We start from the raw sequence: 13785 nt of genomic DNA, 5'->3' as shown, positions 1-13785 counted from the left end.
GATGAAGAGGCGAAGGCGTTTTGCGGCTTTGCGGGTTACCTCGCAGCGGATGGGCGATGTGTCGGGCCGGGCCGCGCCGGGCCGGGCCGGGCCGGGGCGGCGGCAGGCGGCAGGAGGCAGGGCCGGGCGCCGCTGATGTCAGCCGGGACGGGGCGGGAGCGGGAGCGGGAGCGGGGGAGGGAGCCCGTGTTCCGGGTGAGGCGCGGGAATGCGCGGCGGCCGCCAGCAGCGCAGCGCCGGGCGCCCCGCGCCGCCGCCCGCGGGGGGAGCGCAGCGGGCCGCCGAGCGCGCGTAGCGGGGCGCCCGCCGCCGCCGCACTGCGCCGCCCGCGCCGGCTTCCCCTGCCCGCGGCGCGCCGGGGGCGGGCTGCCGCCGCCGGCACCCGCGCTGCGAGGCGGAGCGGCGGCGCCCGGCGGCCGGGCCCCGCGGCGCGGCGCGGCGATGTTTCACTGCATCCCCCTGTGGCGGTGCAACCGGCATGTGGAGGCCATCGACAAGCGGCACTGCTCGCTGGCCGCCGTGCCCGAGGAGATCTACCGCTACAGCCGCAGCCTGGAGGAGCTCCTGCTGGACGCCAACCAGCTCCGCGAGCTGCCCAAGGTGAGCGGGGCGCGCCGGGGCCCGGCCCGGCCGCGCTGCGCCTCCCGCCGCCGCCGCGCGGGTGTGTGAGGCGGGAGGGGTGTGTTTGGGGGGGGGGGGGGAACCGGTTCCAGCTCTGCCGCGGAGACGCCGCCCGCCGCCGGGGCAGGGCGCGGGAGCCGCCCGGCAGGTGTCCCGGGAGCGGGGCGGGCGGCGGCCCGGGGCGGGGGGCGCCGCTGCCGCCGGCGGGGCCCGCCCGGCCGTTAGCCCGCGGGGCGGCCCGGCCGGAGCGGCGGCGGCGGCGGCGCCTCTTGCTTCGGTTCGGTTGTTTTGTTCCCCGAGCGGCGGCCCGGCGGGAGCGGCGCCGTCTGGCCGCCGGTGCCCCCCGCGCGGGAGAGGCTGGCGGTGGGGCTGCGCCTGGAGCGCCTTCCGGCGGCTCGGGTGCCCCGGCCCGGCCCGGCCCGGCCCGGCCCGGCCGAGCAGCACGCGGAGCCGTCTGTGAACGCAACTGCTGCTCGCTTCGGCAGGGTTGGCTGAATTCAGAGTTGCATCGTAGCTTAAATCTAGTGTGCTTAAATCTAGTGTAAATGATCTTTCAGAAGGGAAATCTCAAAATCCTGGTGTTACGGGAGTGAAACTCCTGTTGTGAGGGTATAAGGGCATCCTGCCTGAAGTTGCAGGATGTGAGTATCTGCTGTGAGTAACACCCACGTCAGTGGAGCTGCAAGACCTTGGAGGGTATTAGACGTGCTCCCTTTCCCCCCTTTTGATAGGTGCTGCCTGCTGTGTACAGGGAAAAAAGCCTTTTTTAGATAACCACGTTCACATTTCTGCCTTATACTTCCAGAAACTTTGTTACATAAAACACAAGAGACAAATAAGCTTTTTTTTCTTTTTTTTTTTCAGTGTTAATCCCGCACGGTTGTGGGTGTTTTGCTTCGTTCGTGAAGCACTTCATGGGATTTTTGTGTATAGTACTTCTTTGCTAGTACTGTCAAAGGTAGCTTTGCATTCAGTTCAACTTCCTAGCCTTAATCAGCTTTGAAATGAGTAGGTGGTAACCACCAGCGTGACTTGCACGCTAGCGCTTGGTGATTTGCAAAGACTAGAGAAACTCTAGCACAGGCTAATTCTGGTGAGGCACTGCCCAGCTGGACAGGCGTTTGCAGGCAGGAGGCTTGCTTGGCTTTTGACTTGGTAAACCAGAGGTGTTTTTCAGTGGTTCCCCTTTAGATTTGTACATCTCAGGAGCCTTTGCGAGTTGTGGTTGGTGGAGTTTAACACTGAAGGGGAGGTCATACTTAGACACTGCACGTTAAAAATGTGTGAGCTCTTAGGAACTTGGAATCTAAGCAATTGAACTTGCTACCTAGAAAAAAAATTCAAAAGCATCTTTGTTTCTTCCTGAGTCTAAGTTGGTCTGTTCATACTAAAAGTGAAATGGTGTGATTTTTTTTCCCCCCTCAGTTCTCTCACATAAACTCTGCTTTTCACTCTAGGTAACACGAGTAATGATGATGGAAGAGTAGAGACTAGTAAAGATATTTTATTGAAATGACTTGTTAAATTATTTTTTTTTCTTTTGAAAAACCTAGAAAAAGGTTTGCATCTTGTGAGTGAGCTCTGTATCCTCCTAAAGTAGAAAAAAACTAGTTTAAGTAGCCTCAGTGTGCATGCTATTTTTACTTGCAATACTTTCTACTGGCTTTGTGCAAAGACTAGGTGCTTGAGTCTCTTTTTTTGTACAGCCTTTTTTTGTTACTGTTGGCTTTCAGGCTTGTACGCTTTTTATTTCAGACATGTTGAATGAGCTTTTGACCTAAATCTCATTGAGATTTATGACTCCCTGACTCACTCTCCCCTGCATCTCCCTCTTCTCCCCAAAAATGGTTGCTATGTACAAATACAGGTGATGAATGCAGATGTCTGTTGTTCATGATAGCATAAGACATTTATTTCTGTAACTGGGGTACGATTATTCACTGTTTCTCTTCCTCCTTGAATTGCAGTGTATGAAATAGCCTTTTTCATCTGTCCAATGATGACTAAGAAGTTTATTTCTTTTCATTATTTATATATGAATATATATAAAGTCCCACACATGTAGAAAATAGCTAAGGAAAAAAAAAAAAAAAGGTCTCCTTGGCATTGGTGTAGAAAAAATCAAAAGTTGAAGCAAAAAAGAAGGGATTTCTTGTGGATGGATCATGTGGATGGATCAGATTACAGGAATGTCTAAATATACTGTAGGAATATATTTGTGGATTTTTGGCTGGACTAGGAGGAGTCCAACGAAATACAACTGCAGAAACGTACTTGTAGTACATTATGCCTTGTCAGCAATGCAAGAAGGCATTTTTATTAGGGCTTCACGCACTGACCTATGAACTTGCCTTGTCAGTTCCTTATTAATGATTTCTGATGAATGAAATATGGTGTCTTCATCTCAGATAAGTTTTGGATCTGTAGATATTTCTGGTACAAAAAAACTCAGATGCAATCCTGCATGTGATAGACAACTTCTCTAATATTTTGAAGCTGGAGACAACCATTATAATTTCATTTTTTTAAATCTCATTTAAAATTTCTGCTCGCTTTTTTTTTTTTAATCTTTCTACTGTAGGAATCTGGCTCAGGAGAATAATGAAAGATCTCTGATTTTAAGTTTTCTATGGGACAGATTGTTCAATCTCCTTAATATTAAAAGGACAATGTGGTGCAAAGTACAGATAGAAAATTAAAAGTAAGTACCCCAAGTGGAGATACACCATACTTCTTATGCAGAAAACACCAGGGAGATCACGAGGGGGTCTGATTAACAAGCTCTTAGGACAACATAGCTCTAAACAGTCATTAAGCTCTGGATCTAGTGACATGCATTATATTAATCTTACTGTACCTCCGTGAAGTTTCTTTTCTGTGCACATAAAGGCAGTAACACAAAATTAAATAACTGTTAGGCTGAGTTCAGGCATTTAGTGGACGTGTTTAATGCCAATGGCATTACTTAGAAGTTTTCCCATGCTTGGTGAAATTCACTGCAATCTGTGCTGATTGCTGGTGAGTAATCCATAGACTGTGCTGATGCCATAACATATCATGTAGCACTAATAAGGAGCTCCTGTCACTGAGAAGTTTGTGATCCTCTTTAAGAAGTTAGCACTGCAAAGCCTCCCTGTGAAGTAGGGAAGAAGAATCTCCCTACTGCAGACGGTCACCTGGAGTAAAAGTCACAAAAGCTGTAGGATGAACAGAATTGAAACTCTCCCACCTCACTCTTCATTTTTCATGGCTACTTCAGACATCATCACCATTATTTAGGGAGGTACAGTCTGCAATGGCAATTGCAACAGGCAGGACATCTTCTGAATATTTCTTTAAAACAGAGTAGATTTCAGTGAGTTCTCTTCCCAGCTTTGTTGTACAACACATCTGAGGCACTGGTGATGGCTTTACCTCCAGATATCTGCTCTCCCTCCAGTCACTGAATATTTTTTCATCCTTTACATTTTAAAACTTTCCGAGGCAGATAAATATTAGTAAGTGGTTCATGAAGCATCTCAAAATGCTTGGGCTTGCCATACTTGATTTCCTTCTGGTGACGCATACTACCCAGATCTGGAGGCTATAGTAATTGCAGAAGGGGTCAGCTGATTTGAGTCAGGACACTGGGGCAAATTCTGTTGGATAAATACATTTCTCCCCTTCTCACCTGTTTCTTTATGCCTCCATTTCTATTAAATAGAAATGAAAATATGTTCTCTGATTAGTGTGCTCCAATACACAAATTAAAAAAAATCTAATTACTTAAAAACAGAGCATCTTTAAAATTTGGGAATGGATGTATTGCAGTGAAATAAAACAAATATAATATTGCAGTGAAATAAAAACAAATATAAAGCAGACCTATTGATACTTTGATTAGTTATAGAGAGCTTCCAGTCTGCTTCTTGAACCCTTAAGAAAACTTTGTGTTTACCTGAAAGCTCACTGTATAGTCCAGGGCAGTCCTTTTACCCAGAAATGTGCATGCCATTACTAAGAATTATTGTTGATCAATCCAGGCAATTCAATTAAACTGTCTTGATGATTATTTTAACTGTTAGCTATTAAGCTATTTGAAATGTTTTAAGGTACAGAAATAGTCTTAGACTTAGTTTAATCTGCAGTCATTGCTAACATGACTATACCTTACTATTCTGGTGTGATAGTAGAGCACAGATTTTTTTTTTTTCAAAAAAACCCCAACTTACTTAAAACATTGCTGCATGGATTGAAAAGGACCAATAGAAAGACACAGATGAGCAATATTGCTGCATTGTACATTATCTGAGTCATCTGAACTATCCTTAGGAGAGGAGAAACAAATAATAGTTTGAATTATTTTGAAAGAATAACTTTGTTTTGTTGTTGTTGTTGCGTTAGGTTACCAAAATGCATGGTATGAATTCTTCACAGTTTCTAAGGGGGAGAGGAGTAAAGAGGAGAAAACATCTGAAAAGAAATGAGTATGAAGCAGAGAAAGAGATGCCTTTGCTATCTGTTACTTCAGCTTCTCCCCTCGTCTTGTTCTCTTGTGCCTTAACACACACATGGGCAGAGAAAAGAATGGGCTGACTTGGTGTCTCTGACCCCTTCTCCCTACAAATATATTTTTTTTCCTAACCTATACCTTTTAGTCTCTCAAGAATACAGGCTATTCATTTTTCTTTATACAGTAGCTTACAAGGTTTTTTCTTTGTTGTTGTTGTTGTTTTAAAATGTCCTTTTGCTGCTCCACAGAGATCATTTTGGTTTCCCATTTCAGTACTCTTGATTCTTCTCTCGTCTCCCTAACCACTCTGCCCTAGGTCTCTTCTTTCCTCCCTCTTCAATTAAGTGACAGAGAATCTTAATAGAAATTTGCACTTATACTGTCAGGGGTCTTTCTTTGCTTTCACCACTAGCATTTCAGACTCCTTGCCCTTCACATACGTGTTTTCCCCTCTTCCCATATCCTTGGTGTCTCAGGACCTTGCTTACTTGCTCCAACCTTGCTGTGCCTTGTATTTCTGATTCTTCACTTGCTCTCTTGTTCTGTAACAGATTCTTGACTGTGCTCACAGATCGTTTTCCTTTGCACTCTCCTCTTTTCCTTTCCTTTCTGCTGCCTCGCACATTCCATCTTCTCCTCTTACCCTTACTGCAGCATGAGCCAGTATGGTGGGATGTGCTACAGGAGCAGGCAGTACTGTAAAGCTTCTGGTGGTTTTCCACAATATTGAGCTCTCTATCTTCTTTCTTGGCAGATGTGACTGTTTTCACACAGAACAGCAATCTCTAGCTGTCAGGGTGATTTTCATCACTTCTGCGTTACAAGACAAATCAAAGGGCAGAACTCTTCAGTCTCAAAAGGAAGGGCTTGTATAGGGTCAGCTGTAGAGTATGACTCTCAACTTGTTTTAAAAGTCGCTCCTCCTCTATTGGATGCAAAATAGCCTAATTGCTTCCCACTGAATGTTTGGAGTATATGATCTGATTGGAAAAAACACAGTATGTGTTCACAACAGTGTTGCACAGAGACTGACTGAAAAATATGATTTGTGCTTTTTCTAAACCTGGATTATTTTTTATTTTCCTGATGGGAATGAGTGAAGACTTGAAAGCTTTTTCAACTCAAGCTGTAGTGTATAGTATATAATTTGTTACAGGTCAAAAACTATACCTCACTGAAGAGTAGGCTTTCTGGAAAATTACCTTAACAGAAGAAAACAACACATACTGCATGATGTATTTCAATAGCTTTTCTAGTGAAAAGTGTCAGATTAAAAAGAAAAAGAAAAGTGAGATGCTTTCAAATCTATATATCAGTCTCTAGTTGATTAAATGTAGTCTTCTACTTCTGTACGTTATAATTTAAGGGCCACTACATCCTGTCAGCTTAATTTCTCTCTGCATGGATTTGCAGTAGAAAATGAGATCTCTGCATTGACTTTTCTTTTTGTAGAAAATGGAAATTTCTTACCAACCTTTGAATACACTATTATATTTCTGCTTTTATATTAAATAATTAGCATTCTCTGCATTGGTGAAAAGTGGAAATAGTTTATAGCTCTTGTCTTGCTGCTGTTTTGTCTTGCTGCTATTCATTTGTTTTACTGAAAGGATGACGGCCACTCTCCTGTGAGAGTTTTGGAGCAGGCTTTGTTTATGTAAAAACTCCAAATGGCAAAAAATAATGCAAAGTTTTGTTTATGTACTTAGTTTAGCTTAAAAGTCTGCTGAACTTCTGTTTTTGGCAATTATTTCCATGCAGCACTTGTACACTTAATCTGATGTAACTTTGAATCATTTCACTTTTCTGTTTGAGCTTACCCATAATCATATCTGTCATCTGTAATTTTCCTTCTTGGTGCTATATACTAATGTTTCTCTTTTGAGTTCCTTGGTTGATGTGAGACCACTTCCCCAAGAGACATGGTTAAGCACTGGCTACCTCTTGTGTCCCAGTTTCTGTTGAAGAGGCCAATGGTATGCTGCTGCGTACGGTTCCACTTACGCAGAATCTGTATCTCTTTATTATGTGCAGTGTTGGGATCAAATGTGCCGTTACCAGAACTGAAATCTTGTGAAAGCTCCTTAAGAAAAGGTCTCTCTATTTGTCCCATACCACACCTCTTTTCCTAGTAATTTAGATAAAAATTGACTGTTCTGTTATAGTTTCTGTCATGATGAAAGATAGTTTGAAAGATAGTCACTTGGTCTATGTCTTCTGTGGAACAAAATGATGAAATACCTCTCAAATTTATGCTTGCAGGTTGTAACTTTCCCTTGTTAAGATGTAAACTTCTGGAAATTTTATTTTCTTTTGTAAATTTAGATGTCACTGGAATCACAGAGACATGGTGGGAGAGCTCCCATTACTGGAGTGCTGTAATGGGTGAGTATAGGCTCTTTAGGAAGGACAGGCCAGGAAGATGAGGAAAGGGAATTGCCCTTTATGTGAGAGAGCAGCTGGAATGCGTGGAGCTCTGGCTGTGGAGGCTGAAAACTCATTGGCCAGAATTAGTGGGCAGACCAACATGAATGACATTGTACTGGATGTCTGCTATAGACTGCATGATCAAGAAGTAGATGAGGCCTTCAGAAAAATGGAAGAAACCTCACCTTCATAGGTCCTAGTCCTTGTGGGGGACTTCAGCCCCCCTGATACTTGCTGGATGGAAAGTACGATAAGCCACAAGCAAACAGGAGGTTTCTGGAGTGCATCAATGACACAGGTAATTGAGGAGCAGACAACGAGAACCTGGAGCAAGAGGAAGACTTACTCTTGCTGGAGGAGGGTCAGGTTAGGGAACATTTAAACAAATTGGACATACAGAGGTTCATGGAACCTGATGAGAGGCACCTGTGAATGCTAAGGGAGCTGGCTGATATCATTGTGAGGCCACTCTCAATAATCTTTGTAAGATCATGGCGATTGGGGGAGGCTTCTGAGGACTGGAAGGAAACAAATGTCACTCCAGTCTTCAAAAAGGACAAGGAGGATGACCCAGGAAACTACCGGGCAATCAGCTTCACACTGATCCCTTGGAAGGCAATGGAGCAAATAATCTTGTCTACCGTTTGCAAACATACGAGGACAAGAAGGTTACTGGGAGTAGTGAGCATGGATTTACAAAGCAGAAACTGTGCTTAACCAACCCATCTTCTGTGATGAGATCACTGGCTTGGTGGATGAGGAAAGAGCAGTAGATATTGTTTATCTCAACTTTAGTAATACTTTTCACACAGTCTCCCATTGCACCTCTTGGACAGACTGCTGAAGTATGGGCTAGGTAAGTGGACAGTGAGGTGAACTGAAAACTGACTGAACAGCAGGTCTTGGAAGGTTGTGACCAGTGGCATGAAATCCAGCCAGGAGGCCACTCACTAGTGGAGCATCCCAGGGGTCAGTGTTGGCTTCAGTACTGTTTAACATCTTCATTAATGGACGATGGGACCAAATGCACCCTTGTCAAGCTTGAAGATGATACAAAACTGGGAGGAGTGGCTGGTGCGCTAGGTGTTTGCCATTCAGAGGGACCTAGACAAGCTGGAGAAATGAGCAGAGAAGTTCATGAAGTTTGACAGAGGGAAGTGCAAAGTCCTGCCCCTGGGGAAGAATAATCCCACGCACCAGTATAGGCTGGGAGCCAACCAGCAGCCTTTGGAAAGCAGCTTTGGAGAAAAGTATCTAGGATTGCTGTTGGACAATATGCTGACCATAAGGCAGCAGCATTCCTTTGTGGCAAAGAAACCCAACAGCATCCTGAGCTGCATTAGGAGAAGTGTTGTCAGTAAGTCGAGGGAGGTGATCCTCCCCCTCTATTCAGCCCTGGCGAGGCCACATCTGGAGTGCTGTGTCCAGTTCTGGGCTCTCCAGTACAAGAGAGACATGGACTTAACTGGAGTGAGTCCAGTGAAGAGGTGTGAAAATGACAAAGGACCTGAAGCACCTCTCATATGAGGAGAGGCTGAGTGATCTGGTACTGTTTAGCCTGGAGAAAAGAAGGCTGAGGGGGGGGGATCTTACCAATGTTCATAAATACCTAAGGTAACAGTGTCAAGAGGATGGGGCCAAAATCTTCTCAGTACTACCAAGTAACAGAACAAGAGGTAATGGGCACAAACTGAAACACAAGAAGTTTCATCTGAACGTACGGAAAAACTTCTTTACTGTGAGGGTGACAGAGCACTGGAACAGGTTGTCCAGAGAGGTTGTGGAGTCTCCTTCTCTGGAGATATTCAAAATCCACTTGGACATGAGCAGTGTGCTCTAGGTGACCCTGGTTGAACAGTGGGGGTTGGACCAGATGATCTCCAGAGGTCCCCTCCAGCCCCAAATATTCCATCCTTCTATAGAGAGTGTTTCAAGGATTTTGTGTCTTCAGCATTTGATGTCTTTAATGGTACAAATAGAATTAAATAATGTTTTTCACTTTTTGTGCACCTACAGAAGTTTAATTTTTACTTTCAACATTGATACTGTCATGGTGGTTTTGCACATCTTGTTGTAAATGCTTGAAGATATTCTCATTGTACAAGTTGAACAAGCTTGTATTTCTAGTTTGTATCATAAAGTGAATTATGTAACTGTGTGAAACTGAAGTCCATGTAGACAGTATGGTATGTACCAAGACTATGTAGACAGAAGGTAATTTTACTGAGAGTTTGATTAAATAATGCTTTCAGTATGACAAATATTGTGTAAAATACTAACTTTTTTAAAAAACTTTAATTTTCAGTATCTTGAGAATACTTATCTCTTTTAAAACCATTGTGAACAAGTCTGTGATGTATTCTTCAATTGACAATTATTAAAATAAATTATGTTTTGTAGAGAAGTAGCATTGGATCATTACAATAACATCCCTCTAAATATAGAACACTGTGCTGAAGGCTCTAGAGAAGATAGGCTCTTTATTAGATAACTATCTCTTAGTTTATCTGCTAGCTTCCAAATTTTTCTCTTATACTGCTGAAGACTTGAAGAAAATGCTATGCCTTTTAATGTCAGATTTGGAAGACCACAAAGTGGCTGGGGCAGGGGAAGAACTTACTCTGTTGTCCACAGAATCTAACTTCCCTATCAATGGCCATGAGACTGTTCAGAAGATTTTGGCACATTCCTTTGAAACCTGTTCGGTCCAATATATTTTCTAACTCTAATTTTTATTGTATCATCTCACTTAGTAACAGCTGAGAATTGCTCATTTAGGAAGAAGGTAATAGGGTGGTTATGTCTCTTTTCCTTTTTTTCTGTGAAGGATGTATTGTTCTAGTAGAATGATAGCATCCCCTCCTCTGCATGATGTACAGACACAGATAAGACAAGGCTCATGGGCAGAGATTACACATCCGTAGCTCTAAAATATTTTTTTATGGTATGCATGGAAGGGTTTTTTTTTTTTTTTTTAGTCATATCAGTTAGTCTTAAAAACAGTTACCTTTTGCTGACAACCTTATCAGGTATACTGGAAAAATGCATGCTGTGTGCTTATTGGTGAGAAATATTTTCTTTCTCAAAACAGCAAATGCATTTAACTGCAATGAATCTGCACATACTTTCTGGCCTCTCCTTAAAGGTAGAGTTGTTCCCTCCATCTGCTATGCTTTGACTAGGCATCAGATGCTCATTTAACCTTTATTGCCTCTGATTAATTGACATAAAAGTCAACTAGAACTAGAACTAGAAAACAGCATGAGGCAACCTGTTCAATGCATTGCTCGGCAGAGCAGCATTGTGAGTCAGTGCTGCAGTATATTATTTTTTAAAGTGCGGATAGTCTCTTGTTCCTTTTTTTTAAAAGGAATGATAAAACAGCCAGAGCTGGACCTGGAATTGGCCTGTCATTGATAGTAGTTCAGAAAATGGCAGGTGCTTTGTAAACAGGGCCCAGAAACAAAGCAAGTGGATGTTGAATACCAGCTTTTGTGAAGCATCAGTTATAATCATTACTTGTCTTCTGTGGACCCTTCTCCCCCCACCTTCCCATCTGCCTAGCTGATCCATCATATCAAGCTTTAAAGCATCCACTGGAGAGGGAGAGTGCAGGTGCAACGGCTAGTTCTCTGTCAGATACGTCATTTAGGTTACGTGCCCACAGGATTTGCATTGTGAACTGTGATCTTTCATTAATCCTTTCTGTTGTCCTGAAATTTAGTCATTTCATTTATGTTTCATATAGATTCGTGCTAGACTGTTCTCTGTTGAATGTCTGCCCTAATGCTATCTTCTGTTGCTATTTGTGGTGTCAAATTTGATGATACGATCAAGATCAAAGTACAATCTCAACCTGTTCTACAAATGTGGTTTGGGCATGTGAAAGTACAATTTCAACCTATTCTACAAATGTGGTTTGGGCGTGTGAAACTGTCTTTCACCGTGCCAGAAATCTGTAATGGGTTTTGATTTTGCCATGAAAACTTCAATATAGAAATTGCAGAACCAATGTATGGGGCAATTGTACATTTGCTGGTTTGCCATATGAGAAGCAGACAGACTTCTGTTTACTGCAGTATGTTACCTGCTGCTGAAGTGAGCCTCACTGCTTGAAAGGAAAGCCAGTAACTGCTTCTAGTAAAACTAGAGTCTAGGGGCATCAGCTACATTATGACCCTGTGTACTACGCAATTAAATAGTCCGTTCCCCCAGAAATCTTTTAGGTATCTTGCTTAGTACTTTATATACATATATATACATGTATATATATAAATGACTGTCCTAAAGGAACACAAGGGATTCGTGTTTGTGAAATCCTGTCCCTCTCATGAGCCATGCCTGCTTGCGGCTGAAAGCAGGTGGAGAGACTTGGGAGATCCTGATGTTGACAGGAGGCTTTCTGTTGGATGCTAACATCTTAGAGCCCAAACTAGACTTCACTGGAGTCTGCCTGAAACTCATTTCACACTTCATATATCCACAGTAAGATGCAGCTTGGTAAGTATTTCATTAACTAGTTAGCCTATGCTTCAAGGGGAAGGAGTCTGGCTTCAAGGGGAAGGAGTCTGCTCTCTCTGCTCTTGGAGTCCATTTCCCTCAGCGCTCCTGCTCACGTTGTTGGCCAGAAGCACTGGGGTGGATTCTGAGACGGCGACGTACAGCGTTACATCCCAGCCAGGAATTTTGGCTTGAATGTTATCTGCAGCTCTTGTCTCTTTGTGCCTTACTGCACGAGTGGAAGGCAAACTCTGTTAGAAGTCGCTCCGAGTGTGAAAATGGCCGTGGTTCTGGTAGGCTGCTGCTGGGTAACTCCAGGCTGTCAAGTTTGGTTTGATAGGAGAAATGCCTGAAACCCCACCAGAATCACTGGCCTATATGGCATTTAAATGTCTTCCCTCTTGAAATCTGTAGTGTTCAATCTGTCTTGTGGATATTCTTTCCAAGAGTGGACTGTACATGACTTTCCTCTACTCTTTTTTTTTTTCCAAAAAAAAAAAAAGGGGGGGGGGGGAAGGGGAGGGATGAGGAATGAGAACAAGTTTACCCTTCCCTATTTGCATTTTCTGTTCTCATAAACATGGGGAATGTGTTTGTGTGAACATTGTCATTAAACACTTCTCCAGGAAGCAGAACAGCAGAATGCAGTACTTTTCTGCCTTACGAGATTTAAACCTCATTTTCCTCAGTGAACATCAGCCCTCACGGTTGGGTTTCCCCTCTCGTCTTGCTGAAGCTGTGCAACTGCGCGGACCAAGAAGCAATCCTTCAGGGACCCAAAGCAAATCGTTCTGTAGTCTAGAGACTCGGGACTTCGTGGCGAGAGGTAGCGAGTGTTGTGTCTGCTGTGTTATAAAGTTATTTAATGCATTATCTTTTTAGCTGTTTTGTTAGGCTGATTACCAAAAACAAGTTACAGCTCCTGCTTGTGTTTGCCTCAGAAAAGATTCGTGACTTTTTCTGAAGTCTTTTTGAGGCAGTATAAAAGAGTGGGGGAAGGACTGATTTAGTGTCTTCAATTATCCAGGTACTGAAAGAGGTCAGGTAACAGGTAAATGGCAGTGAACAAATAAAATGAAGGCTTTCTCATTTCTTTTTGTTTATGATGTAGGAAGAGAAAACGAAGCCTCAAGTTAGATTTGAAGCAGGAATGCAAATAAGAGTTAAACTAAATTTAAATTACTGTGCGTTACATTTTAATTTTGAAATATAGAAAACCTTTATAACTGGGCAATTAGAGATTTGGAAAATGAGTGAAATAATTAGAGGTGATGTTTAAGAATCAGGAGTAGGCAGTGAACTGTCTTGAAATTTACTTACTACTGTCTGAATATAGTACTAAATTTTCCTGTGGAATCCTTAAAGGCTGAGACAGTGTGCATATGTTGAAAATCCTTATTGCTGCCTAAAGGAACCTTGACATAAGAGCAGGTATTCTGAAATTTTAAGCAAGTGGCCAAGAGCTTAAGTACTTGCACCAAAAACATAGTATTTTTCTGTCCTGTGCTAATTCAACTCCAAAAGCGCAGTTAATTTCAGTGTCCTTACTTCTCTGCCTCTCATTCTTCTGATAATGTAGTAAGTATCTGCTGATACGTATTCTGGCCCATCTTGAAAATCAGGCAGTGGATTTCTTTAACCTCTAATCTTGTTTTACTTTGCTGCTAATAGTCACCTTTTTATGGGAAGATCTTGTTCATGACACTATGCATTTGGTTATGCCAACTTTGCCAAAATAGGTTTCT

At 43.1% G+C, this 13785-nt stretch overlaps 1 protein-coding gene across 1 annotated transcript in view; it reads left to right on the top strand.

Annotated features, from left to right (window-relative positions):
• Window positions 1-441: 441 nt before the first annotated feature.
• LRRC1 (leucine rich repeat containing 1) overlaps window positions 442-13785 on the top strand; it is a 75146-nt gene continuing 61802 nt past the window's right edge. Inside the window, exon 1 of the mRNA XM_062571110.1 lies at window positions 442-600. Within this exon, the coding sequence (XP_062427094.1) occupies window positions 442-600 (159 nt within the window). The remainder of the gene's footprint in view (window positions 601-13785) is intronic.

Source organism: Rhea pennata, chromosome 3 (genome assembly GCF_028389875.1).
Source record: "Rhea pennata isolate bPtePen1 chromosome 3, bPtePen1.pri, whole genome shotgun sequence".
Classification (NCBI taxonomy): domain Eukaryota; kingdom Metazoa; phylum Chordata; class Aves; order Rheiformes; family Rheidae; genus Rhea; species Rhea pennata.
Note: the sequence above shows the minus strand (reverse complement) of the source record. Positions and strands in the feature narration are given on the sequence as shown.